Source organism: Moschus berezovskii, chromosome 3 (assembly GCF_049115385.1).
Source record: "Moschus berezovskii isolate FMDL1 chromosome 3, NW_MosBer_1.0, whole genome shotgun sequence".
Lineage (NCBI taxonomy): Eukaryota > Metazoa > Chordata > Mammalia > Artiodactyla > Moschidae > Moschus > Moschus berezovskii.
The window spans coordinates 58,636,760-58,658,893 of NC_142462.1; the positions used below are offsets into that span (position 1 = coordinate 58,636,760).

At 41.9% G+C, this 22,134-nt stretch overlaps 1 protein-coding gene across 1 annotated transcript in view; it reads left to right on the forward strand.

Moving 5' to 3' along the window:
- The first annotated feature begins 13,919 nt into the window (after positions 1 to 13,919).
- CTTNBP2 (cortactin binding protein 2) overlaps positions 13,920 to 22,134 on the forward strand; it is a 169,820-nt gene continuing 161,605 nt past the window's right edge. The window contains 1 exon segment of the mRNA XM_055420804.2: positions 13,920 to 14,135. Coding sequence (XP_055276779.2) covers positions 14,055 to 14,135 — 81 coding nt within the window. The 5' untranslated portion in view covers positions 13,920 to 14,054.

Sequence of the window (22,134 nt, forward strand, 5' to 3'; positions counted from 1 at the left end):
TCCTTCCAATGAACACCCAGGACTGATCTCCTTTAGAATGGACTGGTTGGATCTCCTTGAAGTCCAGGGGACTCTCAAGAGACTTCTCCAGCACCACAGGTAGTAAAAATTATTATTATGAGTGTTATGAATGAGCACTAGGACATGGAAAAATTCATTCAGCCCTAAAACTCCACCCCCATCGCCCTTGGTAATGTGCTGAGCCCAGGGGACACAGAGCTGTATGTTAGCTTGTGAGTAGCTTCCTGTGTTCACCAGTGTGCCCCCAAAGGTGGTCCCTGAGTGATCTCCACGTGCACCTTCTGATCTGCTGATTAAAATATGCAGCTGTTTAGCCTCCAGAAGAGGTTTACTCTGTGAGGATACTTGGGGAGGCGACCTGATGTACACATTGTTAGCATGCTTCTATTTTTCCATACTTTAAGGTCAAAGGGAGATGATTCCTGGATTCAGGGCATTCATCATTCAGGACACTGACAGCCATGGCTAGATCTGACTTGCAGATACATTTTTAAAATTGGGAAATGTCATATAAACATTTAATTTCTTCCTTGTCTTGAAAAATTAGAAGCTCTGATATCACTATGTTTGTGTTTCATGACTCAATTCAAGGAATCTTTTCCCTGTTACAGTTGGACTAGTTCAAATCCCTGTCATTCTCTACTGGTTTGCATAGCTGGACATCCTTATTCAGATATTTTTCATAGCCCTTAGCTCTTGTAATCATTTGATTTAATTGATCTAGAGACAAGTGTGTAGTTCAATTTTTTTTTAAATTTTAAGCTCTGTTAATGTTATCCCAATTTATCTGTGTCCCAGATAAGGCTGTGACCTAATTCTATGCTCAAACCTTGAAACACCTTGGGAAGTGGGAATTCTATGTTCTAGAGCAGAGAATGGTCAAGATATTTGGGGCAAGTGGTTACTTTCAGGCATCTAGCCAGCATGGCTTTGGCTTAGGATGTTGAGCCTGGGTAGCAGGCAACAGAATTGGGATCACCTTATTTCTTTCTAAATCTAGCATTCCTATAGCAATTGTCACCATGGTATCTTGATGTGTTCTGACAAGGGAAAATTTCACTTATTAAAAAAAGGTGGGAATGAGGGATAGAAAAGCTCCTTCCATGCCTTAGCCTTGGGGGTATTTCCTTAATAAGAGCTCAGAAATATGTGTACACATAGGACAGAAGTCCCACCATGATCTGACTCAACCAAGGGCTGGTGTTATTTCTTAATGGTGAGGCTGCAGATGCCCAGCTGAAAGAATACTTGAACCTGAGGACTGGAAGCTAACTCAAGGTCGTAATACTCATTGCCTGGCTCTTTTCAGTATTTGAGGCACTTGTTCATGTTAATCTCATTTAATCCTCATAACAACTCTGTGAAGTAAGTGTTGAAATGTTCATTCCCACTTTATAGTGTCAAAAAGAGATTCACTGAAGATTAATCACTTGCTTCAGGTCAAACACATCTTCTAATAACAACTCTCCTGCATTTTAAATTACGAACAGTGTTTTAAAATCTTATTCAGCCTTCACAACTTCTGTAGAGTATAGGGCTTCCATTTACATGTGTGTGTGCGCGCGTACACGCTTAGTCACCAACTCTTTGCGATCACACAGACTGTAGCCTGCCAGGCTTCTCTGTCCATAGAATTTCCTAGGCAAGAATACTGGAGCCGGTTGCCATTTCCTTCTGGGGATCTTCCTGCCCAGGGATCAAACCTGTGTCTCTTGAGTCTTCTGCTTTGGCAGCTTTACCAAGCCACTGGGAACATCAGATAGAGTTCCCTGGAGTTGTGTAGTGTGGGCAGTGCTGAGTTCTGGCACATCAGTGGGAAAGGTTTGTACGTGGGTTTCCCTGCAGGCATAAATAAGACAAGCTTTGTGGAATTCCTAGCAGGCTAGACAGACTTATTTAAGCATATTCAAAATCATGTGAGTGCAATGATATAGAAATGATCTTGAATCTATTCTCATTTTCGGTACTGAAAAAAAAAAAAAAGGTGTGTGTGGGAGAAGCAAACTTCAGTACTGTGCCTATTTTTAGGGACAAGTTACTTGTGAGACACTTTAGGACTTGAAGCAAGAAGCACCGAGGCTCCCTACACTTCCTCAAATACATCCATAACTCCTCCTTATCCTAGAGATGTCAGCTTACCCTAGAGATAAGTGAGTTCGTTGATATAAAAGTAACTGTGGGAAAGAAGAGGAAGAATGAGTTCATTCAGAACAGATGCTATATTTATTTGCTTAATCTGCCATAACAAAGTATTAGAGACTGGGTGGTTTAAACAGGAATTGATTTCCTCATAATTTTGGAGGTTAGAAATCCAAGATCAAGGTTGGTTTCTTCTGACGCCTTTCTCCTTAGTTTGTAGATGGCTCTTTCTTTGGTTTGTAGATTGTTTTCTTCAGAGGCCTCTTCTCTTCTTCCCTCTTCCCTCTGTGTGTGTCTGTATCCTAATCTCTTGTTAAAAGGGCGCCAGTTGTGTTGGATTGACTTCATTTTACCTTAATTACTTCTATAAAGACTATTTCCAATACAGCCACATCCTGAGGTACTAGGATTTAGGATTTGAACAATGAATTTTGAGGAAGACATAATTCAGCCTGTAACAGACGTGTACACTGACACTTTTCAGAGAGTCTGTGAATTGTTAGCGTGTGTTTTGATGGTGGATGGCAAACTATGTCACCAGGTCTTACTGTTGTTGTTCAGTCGTATCCAACTCTGCAACCCCATGGACTTCAGCATGCCAGGCTTCCCTTTCCTTCACCATTACTGAAGGTTGCTCAAACTCATGTCCATCGAGTTGGTGATACCATCAAACCATCCTGTCCTCTGTTGTCCCCTTCTCCTGCCTTCAATCTTCCCCAGCATCAGGGTCTTTTCTAATGGGTCAGCTCTTCGCATCGGGTAACCAAAGTATTGGAGCCTCAGCTTCAGCATCAGTCCTTCCAATGAATATTCAGGACTGATTTCCTTTAGGATGGACTGGTTTGATATCTTTGCAGTCCAAGGGACTCTCAAGAGTATTCTCCAGCACCACAGTTCAAAAGCATCAATTCTTTGGCACTCAGCCTTTTTTATGGTCCAACTCGCAGATGTTTTTAAATCCAAGTTTCCTCCACCTTTTTACTGAAATGAATAAAATGTATAAGGTCTTGTTGGAGCCACACAAACTAAAGTGTTTTGCCTTAGGGATCATGAAGTTAAAATTCTATGGAAGACAAGCATGTAAAGGAAGTAAAGTAAAATAAAACAGTGTAGGTGGAGATTCTAGAGAAAGACTGGTAAGCACACTCCTCAGGCTCACTAGGGCTTGGTGTGAACACTGTGACTTCAGATGCTCTGAATCTGAGAGGTTGGAAGACTGAATATTTATATAAAATGACTCAAATTTTAAATGTTGGCCATTCATTCCTTTTTCAAAAAATAAAATCCTGTATGAGTCAAACAAAATACATCTGCATACTGGATCTAACCCATTGGAATGCGTTACCCTGGTCTGGATCTAACGACCTGTACTTGATCAGAGTTTTCAAACCCAGGTGTATATAAGCCTAGGAATGTTTCTGAGCCATTCAGTTCAGTTCCTCAGTCGTGTCTGACTCTTTGCCACCCCATGAATCACAGAACACCAGACCTCCCTGTCCATCACCAACTCCCAGAGTTCACTCAAACTCATGTCCATCGAGTCGGTGATGCCATCCAGCCATCTCATTTCCTGTAGTCCCCTTCTCCTCCTGCCCCCCATTCCTCCCAGCATCAGAGTCTTTTCCAGTGAGTCAACTCATCGCATGAGGTGGCCAAAGTATTGGAGTTTCAGCTTTAGCATCAGTCCTTCCAATGAACACCCAGGATTGATCTCCTTTAGAATGGACTGGTTGGATCTCCTTGCAGTCCAAGGGACTCTCAAGAGTCTTCTCTAGCACCACAGTTCAAAAGCATTAATTCTTCCACGATCAGCTTTCTTCACAGTCCAACTCTCACATCCATACATGACAACAGGAAAAACCATAGCCTTGACTAGGCAGACCTTGGTTGGCAAAGTAATGTCTCTGCTTTTTAATATGCTATCTAGGTTGGTCATAACTTTCCTTCAAGGAGTAAGAGTCTTTTAATTTCATGGCTGCAATCAGCATCCGCAGTGATTTTCGAGTCCCAGAAAATAAAGTCTGACACGGTTTCCACTGTTTCCCCATCTGTTTCCAGATGCCATCATCTTAGTTTTCTGAATGTTGAGCTTCAAGCCAACCTTTTCACTCTCCTCTTTCACTTTCATCAAGAGGCTTTTTGGTTCCTCTTCACTTTCTGCCATAAGGGTGGTGTCATCTGCATATCTGAGGTTATTGATATTTCTCCCGGCAATCTTGATTCCCGCTTGTGCTTCTTCCAGCCCAGCGTTCCTCATGATGTACTCTGCATAGAAGTTAAATAAGCAGGGTGACAATATACAACCTTGACATACTCCTTTTCCTATTTGGAACCAGTCTGTTGTTCCATGAGTGCAATTGTGTGGTAGTTTGAGCATTCCTTGGCATTCCCTTTCTTTGGGATTGGAATGAAGACTGACCTTTTCCAGTCCTGTGGCCATTGCTGAGTTTTCCAAATTTGCTGGCATATTGAGTGCAGCACTTTCACAGCATCATCTTTCAGGATTTGAAATACCTCAATTGGAATTCCATCACCTCCACTAGCTTTGTTCATAGTGATGCTCTCTAAGGCCCACTTGACTTCACATTCCAAGATGTCTGGTTCCAGGTGAGTGATGCCATCGTGATTATCTTGGTCGTGAAGATCTTTTTTGTACAGTTCTTCTGTGTATTCTTGCCACCTTTTCTTAATATCTTCTGCTTCTGTTAGGTCCATACCATTTCTGTCCTTTATCGAGCCCATTTTTGCATGAAATGTTCCCTTGATATGTCTAATATTCTTGAAAAGATGTCTTGTTTTTCCTATTCTGTTGTTTTCCTCTGTTTCTTTGCACTGATCACTGAGGAAGGCTTTCTTATCTCTCCTTGCTATTCTTTGGAACTCTGCATTCAGATGCTTATATCTTTCCTTTTCTCCTTTACTTTTTGCTTCTCTTCTTTTCACAGCTATTTGTAAGGCCTCCGCAGACAGCCATTTTGCTTTTTTGCATTTCTTTTCCATGGGGATGGTCTTGGTCCCTGTGTCCTGTACAATGTCACACACTTCTGTACAGAGTTCATCAGGCACTCTATCAATCAGATCTAGTCCCTTAACTCTATTTCTCACTTCCACTGTATAATCATAAGGGATTTGATTTAGGTCATATCTGAATGGTCTAGTGGTTTGCCCTACTTTCTTCAATTTAAGTCTGAATTTGGCAATAAGGAGTTCATGATCTGAGCCACAATCAGCTCCTGGTCTTGTTTTTGCTAACTGTATAGAGCTTCTCCATCTTTGGCTGCAAATAATATAATCAATCTGATTTCGGTGTTGACCATCTGGTGATGAATGCCAAAGAATGCTCAAACTACCACACAATTGCACTCATCTCACATGCTAGTAAAGTCATGTTCAAAATTCTCCAAGCCAGGCTTCAGCAATATGTGAACCGTGAACTTCCAGATGTTCAAGCAGGTTTTAGAAAAGGCAGAGGCACCAAAGATCAAATTGCCAACATCCGCTGGATCATGGAGAAAGCAAGAGATTTCCATAAAAACATCTATCTGCTTCATTGACTATGCCAAAGCCTTTGACTGTGTGGATCACAATAAACTGTGGAAAATTCTGAGAGATGGGAATCCCAGACCACCTGACCTGCCTCTTGAGAAACCTGTATGCAGGTCAGGAAGCAACAGTTAGAACTGGACATGGAACAACAGACTGGTTCCAAATAGGAAAAGGAGTATGTCATGGTTGTATATTGTCACCCTGCTTATTTAACTTCTATGCAGAGTGCATCATGAGGAACACTGGGCTGGAAGAACCACAAGCTGGATTCAAGATTGCCGGGAAAAATATCAATAACCTCAGATATGCAGATGACACCACCCTTATGGCAGAAAGTGAAGAGGAACTCAAAGACCTCTTGATGAAAGTGAAAGAGGAGAGTGAAAAGGTTGGCTTGAAGCTCAACATTCAGAAAACAAAGATCATGGCATCTGGTCCCATCACTTCATGGGAAATAGATGGGGAAACAGTGGAAACCGTGTCAGACTTTATTTTTGGGGGCTCCAAAAATCACTGCAGATACTGATTGTAGCCAGGAAATTAAAAGACGCTTACTCCTTGGAAGGAAAGTTATGACCAACCTAGATAGCATTTTAAAAAGCAGAGACATTACTTTGCCAACAAAGGTCCGTCTAGTCAAGACTATGGTTTTTCCCGTGGTCATGTATGGATGTGAAAGTTGGACTGTGAAGAAAGCTGATCGCCGAAGAATTGATGCTTTTGAACTGTGGTGCTGGAGAAGACTCTTGAGAGTCCCTTGGACTGCAAGGAGATCCAACCAGTCCATTCTAAAGGAGATCAATCCTGGGTGTTCATTGGAAGGACTGATGCTAAAGCTGAAACTCCAATACTTTGGCCACCTCATGTGACGAGCTGACTCACTGGAAAAGACTCTGATGCTGGGAAGACTGGGGGCAGGAGGAGAAGGGGATGACAGAGAATGAGATGGCTGGATGGCATCACTGACTCGATGGACATGAGTTTGAGTGGACTCTGGGAGTTGGTAATGGACAGGGAGGCCTGGCGTGCTGTGATTCATGGGGTCGCAAAAAGTTGGACACGACTGAGCGACTGAACTGAAAAGTAAGGACGTGTGTTTTTCAGTTCCAGTCATGACAGAGTTCCTAATATTGGACCATTCCTCTTTCTAAAAATTAAACAAGTGAAACAACATATTGATATATGAAACAACTGTTAGAAGGCATTGACGTGTAGTGAATACCGGCAGGACTTCTGGAACAATGAATCTTGAGTGAAGTGCTCAGAATGGGGTAGAGGTCAGTTGGGGAATAAAGATGAGTTTTATTGGGCTAAAGAGACAGAGGTCAAGATTTGGGGGTTGCCACAGTGTCTGAGAGATGAAGAACAAACCTCAGAGAATAGGAAACTTAAGAAAAAGAGTCCAGATATTCTGTATACAATTTCTTCTTAAACTTTAGGCTGATTTCTAAGCTGGGCATGTGCATGATGAGACTTTAAGAAAGCGACAGAAAACAGCATCTGAAAGGGGCAGGAGCTGAACAAAGATTTAATAAACAGGGCACAAAACGCTAATCACAGAGGCCAAAAAAAAAAAAAATGGTAAATTGGATTGTATTAAAAGTAAGGACTTATGTTTTGATTTACAAGTTCATGAAAATATTTCCCTTTCAGAAACTTTATTGCTTTATTCCTCCCATTTGAATCTATGATTATTTTTTTTGTTTGGTTCTATGGCTCTAAAAACGATTCTGTAGAGGAAATAGAACCATGCAATGTGGTATTTGTAAATGGAGTGCCTTTACTCACTGCTCACACTCAGGGGTTTTGAGCAGACTCTGTTCAAATTTAAAATTTAAAATTCTAAATTTGAATTCCCCCTGGGTATCTGTGGCCACATGGGGTGAGGGTGGAGAGCTGATCAAAGCAGAAAATGTCAAACAAATGTGTCTTGTGACCCAGAGAGCATCATGCCTTTTGGATAGTCCATGATCAGGAGTTGGAGGCTAAACACTGACAAAGTGAGGTCCTTAGCAGATAGTAGGACTTCCCTGGTGACTCAGATGGTAAAGCGTCTGCCTACAATGCGGGAGACCCGGGTTCAAACCCTGGGTTGGGAAGAGAAGGAAATGGCAAACCACTCCAGTACTCATGCCTGGAAAATCCCATGGATGGAGAAGTGTGGTAGGCTACAGTCCATGGGGTCACAAACAGTTGGACACAACTGAGCAACTTCACTTTCACTGTAGCAGATACTACTGAAGGGAAGACATACATCTCAACTGAATTTATTTTTAACAAAGATGTTAATGCTCAAAGTAATAGCTCATGAAAATCACGTGATGATGTAATAAAGGGATTTTAACGGATAGTAATGGCCAGTAGGTGGCTATTTCTGTTTTCCGTAAAAAAAAAAAAAAACTTATTGCTAACAAAACGACTTCAGTGGTTAAATGTTTCTTTAATTGTTATAGTAAAATTCCGGACTACTTAAACCTTAACGTTGATTTTTCAGAAGTATTTTTCTTGATTATTCTACAGGTGACTTCACTTTCCCTAGGATGAAAATAGCAACACCAATGGTTTTTTTCTTTAAATTCTTGAATCATAAATAAGACCAAACCTTCAAGTCTAGCTATGACATTGCTTTCTTCATGTTTTGACTTAAATTTTATTTTGTGTTTGGTTAATTGAATAATGTCTGCTACGTGTATTTTTAGTATGCCTTTTCAAGTAATGACATCATATTTTCAGGCACTTTTAAATAAGGCCAACAGATTTGAATCAGTTAAAAAAATGTAGACCAAAAGCTATTGTCATAAAGTGAGATTTGGGGCAGTATAAGATAGAATTTATGTCTCAAAAATTCCAAAAATATTTCAAACTCCTTTAACTTGGTATATGGCTAATGATGACAACTGTCTGGGAAACATTAGTATATCGTTTATTTCACAACTTTCCATTAGTGAGCTATATACTTATGGCTTTTCTCTTGCCTTTTTTTGTTTGTTTTACACATCTTTCCCCCCCACCAACCCCCTCCCCCGCCCCACAAACACACCACACACTGCGCAGTATGTGGGATCTTATTTCCTAGACCAGGGATTGAACCTGTGCTCTGTGCTCCTCGCAGTAGAAGTACAGAGTCTTAATCACTGAACCGCCAAAAAAGACACTTGTTTTGCATTTTGTGTCAGAAGTAAATCATCACTAAGTCAATCATATATTCCATCTACGTATTTATCAAAATTTAAGTTTTGATAAATCATCTTTAGTTTCCTTATCAAATTCTTCAAGTACTACATTTACCTTTAAATTGAACAATATATACCCCATAGTGAAAAGAAAATCTCAATTTTTATTTTAGAGCTAGCTCTGCATTCTTCATCAGAGGAGAAAAGGGTCTGATCTCATAATCTATTTAAATAGTTTTTAAACTTTCTAAGAAAAATAAAGCTCTCTATAATTAATGCCTAATGGTATAAACACCCCTGCTTTGGTGGTTGCCTAGTAACTACATAAGGCAGACTTCTGAGGTTGCTAAAGAGGCTGAATAAACGGAAATAATCAGATTCATTTCCAATTCAGGTGGATGAGGGACAGCAATGGGCTAATTTCTTTGTTAAAATTGTTTTTCCATAATAGGTTTGCACTAAAACTAACTCTTGGAAATGAATTCTGCAGATAAGAGTCCAACTGGCAACAAATAGTTTAAGATTTTAAAAACATTAAATGGAAGTGCTTCCCTGGTGGTTCAGACAGTAAAGAATCCACCCACAATGCAGGAGACCTGGGTTTGATCCCCGGGTTGGGAAGATCCCCTCGAGGAAGGAATGAGAACCCACTCCAGTATTCTTGCCTGGAGAATCCCCACAGATGGATGAGCCTGACAGGCTACATAGCCCATGGGGTCACAAAGAATCAGACACGACTGAGCGACTAAGCCCACAAATAGAAGTGAAGCAACACTAGTGTATTGTTCTATATTAGCCTGAGTTTCTGTTCTTAGAGTGACCGAACTGGGGAATAATGTTCTTCAGTTCAGTTCAGTTCAGTCGCTCAGTCGTGTCCGACTCTCCGTGACCCCATGAATCACAGCACGCCAGGCCTCCCTGTCCATCACCAACTCCCGCAGTTCACTCAAACTCATGTCCACAGAGTCGGTGATGCCATCCAGCCATCTCATTCTCGGTCGTCCCCTTCTCCTCCCGCCCCCAACCCTTCCCAGCATCAGAGTCTTGTCCAGTGAGTCAACTCGTCGCATGAGATGGCCAAAGTATTGCAGTTTCAGCTTTAGCATCAGTCCTTCCAATGAACACCCAGGATTGATCTCCTTTAGAATGGACTGGGTGGATCTCCTTGCAGTCCAAGGGACTCTCAAGAGTCTTCTCCAGCACCACAGTTCAAAAGCATCAATCCTTCGGCGATCAGCTTTCTTCACAGTCCAACTGAAACCTTAACTCTTCAAGAAAATCTTGTATTTGGACATTGCTTTAGCATTGAATGACCAAATGCAGTTCCCAGCTAGAGGTGGTGTTAAAAGGGCCTGGGAATGATTATAATAATATATTTATGTTTAGTTTTGGCTTGCGTCATGTTTAATTTCCTAATTATATTTTGCTTTTAGTTTAGGTAAAATTAGCATGCATTCCCTTGGCACGCGCCAACTGTAGTTGGTGGAGGTGGCCTTCCAAAACCATAGGTTGTTGACAAGAGTGGCTAACTAGATTAGGATTAAATTTACTGAGAAATCCACAAAGAGCCTGAGCACATGCAGATAATGACAAGTTGACTAAGAGGGAATGTAGTTAGGTCATATGAAAACTCATTTCTGTCAATGTCTTGGTTTCAAAAACATGTGATAGATACAGGGCAGTCAAAGCGCGTCTGTGCTCTTTTGTTAGAATTTCTTATGTCAAGATCTGGGGCTTCTCAGGTTGGCCACCGTGGTGTAGACAGGGATAAGCATGGTCTGGAATATTTAAATTGTATAACTATAGCCCTGTGGATAGAGTCAGAAATGATATGCTACTCAGTAATTTTGTCATTTGGCAACAGTAAGGCGTGGTAACATATGGTTTGCTCTTTGGAGTTAGCATAAATGTTGCCATTGACTGAAATTAAGAATTTTCTTATTCTAACAGGGAACCAATTTTGATATGTGTGTAAGTTCTTTCATCTTTTCACATGGAAGGCAGCACACATTGCATCATTATGTATAAGACTCTGGGGTTTTGGTTTAGTGGGTTGGAGGATGTGGCCAGTGAGGTCAAGGCCATGGTTTAATCAGAAAACCACTGGGTTCCCCAAGCAAAGTCTGCATTTCTAGCTGCAGAAACCCATTTCCTTGGTTTTAAAAGAGAATCTTGAAGAGTGTGCTATGACTCAGCACAAATACCTTTATTCCAGGATTCAGAAAATAATTTGTCTAAATTCATTTGTCAGTGGATCATCCCTTTTGCTCAAAGGAGAAGACAACGTAACCAATAGTTTTCTCTGTTTGTAAAATATTCAATATCTCTCCTTCCCTTTTAATGCTGAAAGAAATTTACTAATTAGAAATCATTATTCATTTTGTTATAGATATTCATTGCTCTTCTTCCTGCTTATACTTTCACCCCTTCTTTTTCCCATCTTCCAGAAATGTTCATTGAAACCCTAGAACCCTAGGATATCTTTTTTTTTTTTTTTTAAGTTGGGGGAGAAATTGTTTTGCAATGTTGTGTTGGTTTCTGCAGTACATTTTTTTTAGCTGTTTAATAAAGCTTCAAAAGATTTAATTTCTAAAGCTATCAAGTCTCTACCCTTTCAGATCTGTTTTGGTTTGACTCTAATTGAGCTTGTCTTTGTGCAAAGAAAGTATTTCAGAAAGAGTTAATTTGCAAACTCAACAGAGGCTAATTCAGGAGAGAATTTAATCCATCAAGTGTCCTCCTGGTGAAGAAGCAACCCCAGCCAGGTGACTAGTGAAGGGAGTTAACTCCTGGTGTGCTACTTCTGTGCAGTAGGTTGGGACATTCCTTCAACCCTCAGCAGTGGGCAGTGGCAGGTTTAAGGTAGAGACGAAAATGCTGTTTTTCTTCCCAGGTCTTGAATTTTGGCAGTTACAAAATGTTCTGTGACTTCTTTTTCTTTCTTTCTTCCTTTCCTACCTGTTTATTTTTCATTTTTAAAGAAATGAGAGAGGAAAGAAACCACTCAGGGATTTATTTTTTTGTGATGTGATAGTTTTAATTTTATTTAGACTAATAGAAGCTATTCATTCCCAATGATGATATTTTTAGTTGAGCTTCATGTATAAAATAAATGAGATTTGCTTCCCAGAAATATTGTCATGTCATATTTCTAGTTCTTAACTCCCAAGTGACGTTTACTCTTCTTTTTTCAGAAGTGAGTTGGTTAATTTCTTGGGTAGTAATTCAAGTTCAGTATCAAGTATCAGTATCAAGAAAATATATTACCTTATGGTCTGAAAATCCATTTTGAAAAGAACAAGGAATGTTTTTGGTTCCAACTTAAAATGTTTACTATCAGCTCAGCGTCTAAGTTTTACCATCAAATGCTTTTCTTTTATCTAGTAAGGAGTCTAGTTATTCTAATATTGAGCAATTTCAAAGAAAATATTTGATAAAAGAAAGTGGTATAATGAACAAGGATGAAAATCATGCGGATAAGGGAGGGAGGAACTACCAGAGAGAAATCAAAAGAAAATGAACCCTTCTGCTTATAAGACATGCTGGAAGTGATTTCTAAACCTGTGACCCTTAAGCCAGGATTCCAGGTGAAAGTTCTTTCTGGATGTAGCACTGTTCTGGAAGGGAACTTTTTACAATTTATCGATCATCCCCTTTAAGGACCTTTGCAGAAAGGATTTTATCTGCCCTGTTTTGCCTTATATTTAGATCCAATTTGGAAAGTTAAGCAATTAAAGTGCTTTCATTTAGGAGGCTGCCATTTTAAAAAAATGAACTCTGATCTGTAACCCTCAAACTAGATATTCATCTTCCAGAATTTCGAGTCTAGGATTTGGTTGTGATTTGTTTTTACTTCTTTGAAACGTAGTTTGAATGCCTCCATTTGATTTTGTGCTTTCAACACATTTTTGGGATCTGGAGATTGGGAAAGCCTACACCATATGGTCTTGATAAGGTGATAGATTTTCACATCGGAGGAATTGGCAGGAAAGGGTAGCAATCGAAACCGATGTGGGGAGGGAAAATGAAGAGTGTGGGCCTAACTCACTCATGAAATACCTTCTGAGACTCCATCATTCCCATAAAATCACTTTATAGGCAAGCGTTTGTCTTGTTCTTTTCTTGGTATGTGTGTCCTCACCGTTGTCGTTCAGTCTCTAAGTCGGGTCTGACACTTCTGTGGTCTCATAGACTGTAACCTGCCAGGCTCCTGGGTCCATCGGATTTTCCAGGCAAGAGTACTGGAGCAGGTGGCCATTTCCTTCTCCAGGGGATCCTCCCAATGCAGGGATCAAACCCGCCTCTCCTGTGGCTCCATTGATAGGCAGATTCTTTACCACTGAGCCACTTGGGAAGCCCTACGTGTCGCCACTACATGGGGATAATTCTTTTCAATTCTCTTAAGAGTAGAGAGCTGTCTTTTACAAGCAATGACACAACATTTCTTGGTTAGCCTGCTTTCACCTTTTTGGAAAGAGATTGTATAGAAAGGTACTGTTGAGGGGCCCGGTAACGCAATAAACGGTAGCAGCAGACATTCTGATCAGGAATTTGATGGTTTTGGAGAATGAGATTCAAACAAAAGCAGGCATATAAACCAAATGAGTAAAAACGTCCTGGCGGCAGTGTTGGGGAAAAAAAATTTTTTTTAAAGAAAAAATGAAAAGGGTGCCTTATGTGATTTCTAGACGTGGGCTTGAGGGAACTGAAGAGAAGGACCTTCCTTGTTCTAATAGAGAATTCGGATTCGGGAGGCCGGACGTTTAATCCGTATGTCTGCACCGCCACCTCCGTGGGGCCGTGTCAGGAGAATCAGGGCCTGGGCTCTTTCTTTTCCTTCACCTCGCCCTGTGGCTTTGATTCTCCTATTTGCGCTCGGGGCCTTAACCCGGCCTGGGCATGTGCCCAGTTCTCGTACCTCGACGAGCAGGCGGCTGGCTGCCGGCCCGGCGCTGGGCGCACGCGGGGCGGGGACCGGGCGGCGAGCCGGCGCGCAGCGGGTTAAGGCGGCGGGGGCGGTGGCTAGGGGCGGAGGGAGCGCGGCGGCGGCGGCTGCGGCCCGGCTGCGAGCGCCCGCGTCCCCGGACCGCCGCGGGTTAAGCGCCGCCCGCGCCGGGAGGGCTGAACCTGGAGCCGCCGCTCCGAGCTCGCCTTCGGATCCGCTAAAGCAGGAAGATGGCGACGGACGGCGCGAGCTGCGAGCCCGACTTCTCCCGCGCCCCGGAGGACGCGGCCGGGGCCCCGGCGGAGGCGGCGGTAATCGAGGTCCCAGGGTGGGCACGCCATGACGGGCTGGGCGCCCCGCACTCCCGGGCGCTTCCCGGTGCCCCCTCCTCGGAGCGCCCCCTCCACGGGGTCGCCTCATCCCCGGAGGCCCGGGGGAGGCGGTCCCCTGGTCTGGGGATCTCGTTTGTCCTCTGCGCGCCTCGCGGGTAGCCACCCTGGTCCGCCCGGTTCTCCGGGCTCCACGCGTGCGTCCTGTGCGGCCCCGGCACGCGCCCCCTCTGCCGCGGTCGGGTTTGGCCAGGGGCGCGGGCAGGGGTGTGTTTCCTGGCGAACTTGACCCCCTATTGTTCGCCTCTGGCTGCTCGCGTGGTTGTGGACGCGTGTCTCGGTGGTGCCTGGCACCCCTCCGCGGACCCGGAAAGCTGCGTGGGGGAGGTGGGTCGGCGCCGATCCGGTGTCGGGATGCCCATTGTGTGTGTGTGTTGTGTGTGTGTGTGTGTTGTGTGTGTGTGTATGTGTGTGGTGTATTTCCGTGCCTGAGGCCACTTGGGAGCGGCCCCATGCCCAGCTGTGGGCGCTGCTGCCGCTGAGCGCGGGCACTTGGGTCCTAGCTGCCTGCTGCCCCATCAATTGGTGATGGTTGTGGTTGAGGCGGGCGAGATGTCCTCCTCCTTCCCAAGACCCCGACGGGTTTGAGGCGCAGCACCTGGTATCAACACATTGTTCTTCGCTGGGAGCTAGAAGCCAAATGAGCTTCCATCTATTGCTGGTCCCTCCTTTCACCCCCAGAATTCCCGCTGCACAGAGGCTCATCGGTTAGTTTCCAGCCGCTACCTTAGGGGAAGGCCAGTCGCACAATACCTGCGTGAAAATGTTTTGGGGGTTTGGGAAACAGCTCAGGAGGAGCTGCAAGGATCTGCAAAGAAAGGCAGCTCTGGGAGCGTCTTCCAACCTTGGCGGGATCCCATGAGCCAAGCTTGGACGCCCTGGCGTTTTTCCCACCCGTGACCTGAGCAGTGTCGGTGAAGGAGTAGCGGAGGGCATGGCCAGGTGTGAATATCCAGGGCTGCTTTAACTTCCTACCCTTCTGTTTGGAGATATGGCTTTCTGGAGAGGTGAAGTAGAGATGTGGAGGAAAGCTACTTGGCCACGTGAAGAGCTGAGCCTGGGAAGGAAAAGAGAAACGGGGAGAGGATGAGGCGGAGGGCTGCTGTTTTCCACTTGTGAAACTGGCAAGTTTTGATTTGAAACTTTTAGGGAAATTGATGGCTCATTCTTTTGTTTTAATGTTTTATTTTTCTTATTTTTTATTGGAGGCTAATTATTTTACAATATTATATTGGTTGGTTTTGCCATACATTGACATGAATCCACCCCGGGTGTACATGAGTTTATGTAGAAAATGTCTTAAGATTTCATATGAAACCTACCTACTTGTGATGCAGGAAATCAGTTCCCCTGTGTAAGGTACTATAAAGAAGCTAGCTATTAAGACAACAAACCTCTCTGAGAAGTTGAAATGACTGGGTACCTTCATCCCCAAGAGATGGTAAGGGGAGGGGAGTGAGGGAAAAGAAAGAGGTGTGTTTCTTGTTTCCCAGAAAGGTTGAATTTGTTTGCTTAATTGACTTAAAATGGGTTTCTTTCTATACACTCAGTATTTTAATCATCAAATAGTTAAACCAAAACCAAAAACAGCTGAGTTATGGTCAGTAGCTTCCTACTACCAAATAGTAGTTATCAAATCATTTTATTTGGTGAGATTACAAACAGAGCTTTAGACACAAGCAGATTTTTGTGTTAGGAAGGTCAATGTTCCCTTTCTGCTGTTTAAATTTTCAGGAGTCTGATATTTTAACTAGAATACCCTTGAAAAACCTGTGTAAGTGAAACTCCTTTGTTATTTCCATAGACTCCCATAGGGTTCTGAGGAGGTGCAATAAGAATTCTTAATCTAATATTTTTTAAATGTTTGGTATTTAGTGAAATATTAATGATGACTTCATATGTGGTAAACTGGACATTTATCTTTGAAGTAATGTACAATCTGCCTATAGCTGCCTCTTGATCTATAGACTGATTTTTTAATTAAAGAAAAGCTAGGTTAAAGAGTATTTGTCATTATAATTGCCTCTAGTCTAATGATTAAAATTTAAAGGCATGATTATGCATTTGAGGTTTATGGCAACTGAGGACTTAATTATTTTAGTGGCTAATTCTTTTTAGAATTTTTGAAATTTATTTCAAGTCGGTTTACATATTATGCATTTTACATGTATATTTGGCAGTAATGAGCCAACAGAGACCCAAAGCGGTAGGCTATTTTTGAAAGTGAATGTTTTCATTAAGTTTTGACTATTTAGATTGTTGCTTAGAGACAAGTTTAATTTATAGTTTTCAGCTTAATATGATTTTCAGTGGAGTGTTTTAAATTTAGTTGTGGTCCTTGTTCTTAGCTGTTTAAATCCTGAAAGCATCCGAAGTATAAGGCTAAGGTAACAACTACATTTTTCAGTAGGATCATATTAATAATGTTTGCTGTGAACCATGCTGGAGACCTGGATTGTTTTCAGCATCTTAGCCAAATGTGATGACTCTTCAATTCTATTGCTATTTCTACTTTGAAACTAACTCCTAATGGATAAGGCAGCATGGAAGACAGAAATCTTCCTGCCTTTAATTGTCACCAAAGAATTTAAGAGTAAAAGATCTTTTTAGAGCTATGTTTGGGAATTGGACCAACATTCTTGTTCTTCTAGGCTTTTCTGGAGCAGGTAATATACAAAATTTTGTTGTCATGGTGACAGTGACAAGAAAAAACTTGGACAATGATTTTGTTAAGAATGTACAATAGTGATGTTAAACAAATTAACAGCTAGCACCTTGAAAATTGTGTTCCTAGGTGACAATATTGAATATAAACCCAATAGAAAGAACTTTTTAAAGCCAATTTTGCTAAGCTTTCTTTAAAAATAATAGTTATGTGGCAGCTATAGAGTTTTGAGAATCTCAAGGTAATTTAGGTAACAGATTTTCTGGATTTAACACACATTACCAAACACATACAGAGATGGAGATATTGTAACATCTTTGCCGTTCTAAAGTAAAACATTGCAGTGGTAGAAACTCACAGGCACCAGGGAATCAAATCAAAGACTGTGGGGTCATGAGAGGCACAAAAAAGAACTGCGGCAAGCACCTGGGGAAAGAGTCACAGGGAGGATTCCTGGTGGAAAGATCTGGAAGCATTCCACAGAATGATGGAGGACTTGGACAGGAAGACTGCAGGTAGCAGTGGGCAAGTATGACTGGTTTCCAGGATTCCTTGAGAGGAGGCCTGGGACAAAGAGGAGCAGAGAGGTTTCACTCTCAACTATGTGCTTTAGAAAAACCACTTAGAAGTTGGAAAAAATGTGTGAAAATATTCCCCAAGTAAGAATATGCGTGATTTTATCATGATGCTGCTTTGTTTCTTTTTGAAAAGGTTGTATATTTCTATTTGCATCTGTTTGTTGGACTTCATTATTGTTGTCATCATTGTTATATTTCTCACAGGAGTAACTTAGTTAAGAGAAAAATGTTTGTCCTCTTCTATGATTGAATCCATGCCTAGATTCCCACTTGGTCTTATCCTCTTGTGCTTCACATAACTTTATGAGGTGAGAAATGTTTCACAGGCTTAGTACTTAGCCATGTACAGATATCTGCTGTTGATCATATGGACAGCAAGGCTCTCACTGGGCGAGAGCAGCCTCCGTCCTCAAGAAGAGCAGTGTGGATTTTGTGAAAGCAGAGGTTTCTTAGTTCAGTTCCAGGCACATGGTAGATTGTTGCTGTTGTTCCGTCACTCAGTTTTGTCTCTTTGTGACCCTGTGGACTGAAGCACACCAGGCTTCTCTGTCCTTCCCTGTCTCCTAGAGTTTGCTCATACTCATGTCCATCGAGTCGGTGATGCCATCCAACCATCTCATCCTCTGTCGTCCCCTTCTCCTCCTGCCTTCAGTCTTTCCCAGCATCAGTGTCTTTTCCAGTGAGTTGGCTCTTAGCATCAGGTAGAACTTCAGCATCAGTCCTTCCAATGAATGAATATTCAGGGTTGATTTCCTTTAAGACTGACTGGTTTGATCTCTCTGCTGCCCAAGGGATCCTCAAGAGTCTTCTCCAGCACCACAATTTGAAAGCATCATTTCTTCAGCACTCAGCATTCTTTATGGTCCAACTCTCACATCTGTACATGACTATGTGGTACATGATAGATATTCCACCAATATTTATTGAATAAAGAAAGTGAACATTCATCAAGAGCCTGGGTCATAATCCTTAATGTTGATGGGCTAACTAGAAATTTTACTTCATGTGTTACCAGATTGTAATGAAGCCATTGGCCTGTGATTTGTAGTAATTATAGATGTTATAGATCTCTTCTTGTTTCTTCTTCTGATTCTTGTGGTTGTTGGTTTTCATTTTATATCGTTCCCTTCTAAACTGCTTTTCTCAATGATATTTCAGCTGCTTTACAGATTTTTTTTTTAAATTAAATTTCCAACATGGTTAGTTTTCCCTTTAGATTTTCCCTCATCAGAACAATGATTGAGGCTGGGGATGTGGTGGTGGAGGGATGGAAACTGCACCCCTCCCATCCTGAATTCTTCTAATAATAGAGTCAAGGCCAAATTACCCACTAGGGTGTGTGGAGGGGGAGGATGGTTGAGAAGGGGTCAAGAGAGATGCTGGAAAGCTTGGAAACAGGAAAAGGGAATAGAAGGAAAGATTGGGCAGGAAGGACATTTGGAATTGTCTGCAGATGTCCACAAATGTGGGATTAGAATTCAAATTTGAATGTGCCCAGAGAGGATGGTGCCAGTTTCTCTCCCTTCTTCCCCTGCATACTTTACCACCTAAGCACATCTGAGCATTGCTTTAGAAGGCGGCTTTTCTTTGAATACACTTGGTTGTATTCTCTGTTGGAGCTTGTTTGCAGGACTTATATTATGTGGAAAAGGAAACTTGTCTTTGACGATTAGGTAAAGAAATGGAGAACAGTTACAAGAGAGATGATGATGACATTGATAGCAGAGGATTTTAAAAATTTTACTTTGTTAAAATAACTTGCACAAAAATAACAGCATCATATTATTAATGCTGTGCACAGTGTGGTCCCATCTATGTATAAATCTCGATTTTAGAAAAAAAATGGGGGCTTCCTTGGTGGCACTAGTGGTAAAGAACCCACCTGCCAGTGCAGGAGGAAAAAAGTTATTCTCTTGAAATAAATTGTTAATAAATAACCAAATACGTTGAACATGAATTTAAAATGTTCTTATAGTAAGTGCAGTGGAGCCAAGTTAACATTGCCATGTGGAATGGATACTTGTTTGCAAATGATTTGATTCTGACATTTTTATATTTCATTGAAAAGGCAACAAGGTGATGCCAAAGGCCTGAGTTCTTCTACAGAAGGGCTTTGTCACTGTAAAAAAGTTCATTTAGTTGTCCATGTCTTAGCTCTTCACTTGAAAATCAGCATGCTGACATGTGCCACCTACAGATAATCAAAGGGATAGTCTTCCTTGCATTCTAAGCTTGACAAAGCATAGTTACTGGATCTGGGTGCCAGCTGACATGTGAAAATGATCCATGTCCCATGTGAGGTGTTTTTAATATTGAAAAAAAATGAGTTATGATGGAAATAGATGTTTGTTTTATCTGAGATGTGGTACTTCTTTTCCAGAGTTAAAATGGAGGTCAGAGGAGTTGTGAAAGGGGAGAAGGGAAAGGAGGTAACCGTCCTTAATTATGAAATGCTGCCGCCCGGGCTGAGCCATATTTGTGCTTTTCATTCCTCTTTTCTCCTACTTAAAATTAATTACATCCATTACCAGGTTTCCTTCCTGACAGTCTGTTTACTTGTTGGCTTGACTTCCTTGTAATACATGGAGTCGCTTGTCTTGCATGGCATACCCCCGGCAGCATGGTTGATTTGAGGTGCATGGCCATGGAGAGCTGAGCCCAAATTCTCAGCATGGCTTTAAAGGCTCATGCCAAGTTGCCCTACTTTAGGTTACTGTAAATACTTTTTGAAAAATGAATGAAAATGACCTATCAGTTACTTAATTGCCCCTAGAGTGGGTCATCACGTTGTGTCTTAGTAAGATTGGTGTATCTGTTAACGTGTCATTTTACATGCTTTGCGTTTCTATACTGAGCAAAAGAGGCATTTTCGTACCAAAAGTGGGAGGCACGTATGTTAGGTAAAATCATTCAATTGCTCTTGCTGTCCTGACACATCTAGTAGAGGTGAGAAAATGGAGAGTTAATATGGATAAGTAAGTATAAAACAGTGAAGACACACACGAAGCAGGGCATGATTACTTGTAAATAAACTAACAGAACAGACTCTTAAGACTGAATTGAGAGTGAGAGACTTCTGAGTCTGAAAAGACCTAGGAAAGGGAGATTTGAGCCATACCCTGAAGAAAATGGGCTTTAGGTAAATTAGAGGAGAAAGGAGGACTAGAAAGAACAAGATCAGAAGTGTGCAACTCTGGTCAGGAGTACTCTTACCTCCCTGTAGAAAGAAATCAGAAGGAATAATCTCAAAGCAAGACATAACTGCAGAGATACAGTTTTAGACCATGAACACATGTACTTTTCATTATGAAAATCCTTATAATTGGCCACACATTTTAAAAAGCGTGTAAATGTTCTTTGTACCTGGATTTAATTTTTCCATGTTAATGATAGTTTTCAAATTTTGATATTTTTCCTTGAAGTCTCAATATGAGTTTCATTGCTTTCCTCTTCTTTACAACCTTTTAAATTCATTCCCAAGGCGTAAATCTTGCTTACACAAAAAGTTCTAAATGCATTATTAATTATTAGTGAAAGTGAAAGCGAAGATCACTCAATCATGCCTGACTCTTTGCGAGCCCATGGACTATAGAGTCCATGGAATTCTCCAGGCCAGAATACTGGAGTGGGTAGTCTTCCCCTTCTCCAGGGGATCTTCCCAATCTAGGGATCGAACCCAGGTCTCCCACATTGCGGGCAGATTCTTTACCAGCTGAGCCACAAGGGAAGCCCACTATTAAACTGGGAGGAAAACATATTTCTGTACCTTCTAAGCGAAGAGATGAAAATCAGTTTTTCTTCAAATATTTCTCAAAGGCTTCAGGGAATGACCTAAATTTCCTCAGCCCAATAATCCAGTTACTCTGATGGTATGTGAAATGAGGACGTTTGGGGGCTGGAAGAGATTTCAGAGATCACTTAGTACAGCTTTCTCATTTTACCACCGAGAAACCTGAGATCCAAAGAGATGAGGTAACGTTCTTTCAATCCATCTGCTTTCTCAGACACCCCTCCTCCCTCCCTTGTAAATTCATTGATCAAATGTAGGCACAGCCCACTAGATTTGAAATGGAGATGCTCTTGGTATTTGAGAAGAGCCAGAGTGCATGTTTGGCTTTGTATCTGGTCACTAGATTATCACCATAGCTGATGCATGTGGGCAAAGATCTAAGGGGTACTTCTGCCACTGCAGCTCATAGTCATAACTTCTAAAGGCTCTTTTGGTACCTGTCAATATGCTGACCCCATTAATTCCTAAAGGGTCTTCTGGTCCTTTTGTGGCTCAGTGGGTTGAGAATCTGCCTGCAATGCAAGAGACACAGGAGATGCGGATTCCACCCCCATCCCTGGGTTGGGAAGATCCCCTGGAGAAGGGAATGGCAACCCACTCCAGTATTTTTGCCTGGAGACTCCCCATGGACAGAGGAGCCTGGCGAGTTACAGTCCAATGGGTAGTAAAGAGTAGGACTTGACTAAACGACCAAGTTTGAATTTCCTGTGTAAACAAAGTATTTAAATTTTTTTCTTTCAGGAAGAGTGTGGGAAGAGTGGTAGTGGAGGAACCTTGGTATTGGCCAGTGTTCTTCAGTTCTGGCAATTTAAGATGACAGTTCTGCCAGCTTCTGTTTTGTCATTTTTCTCCTTTTTCCTTTTTCTTTGGAAGCTTGTAGGAGAATAT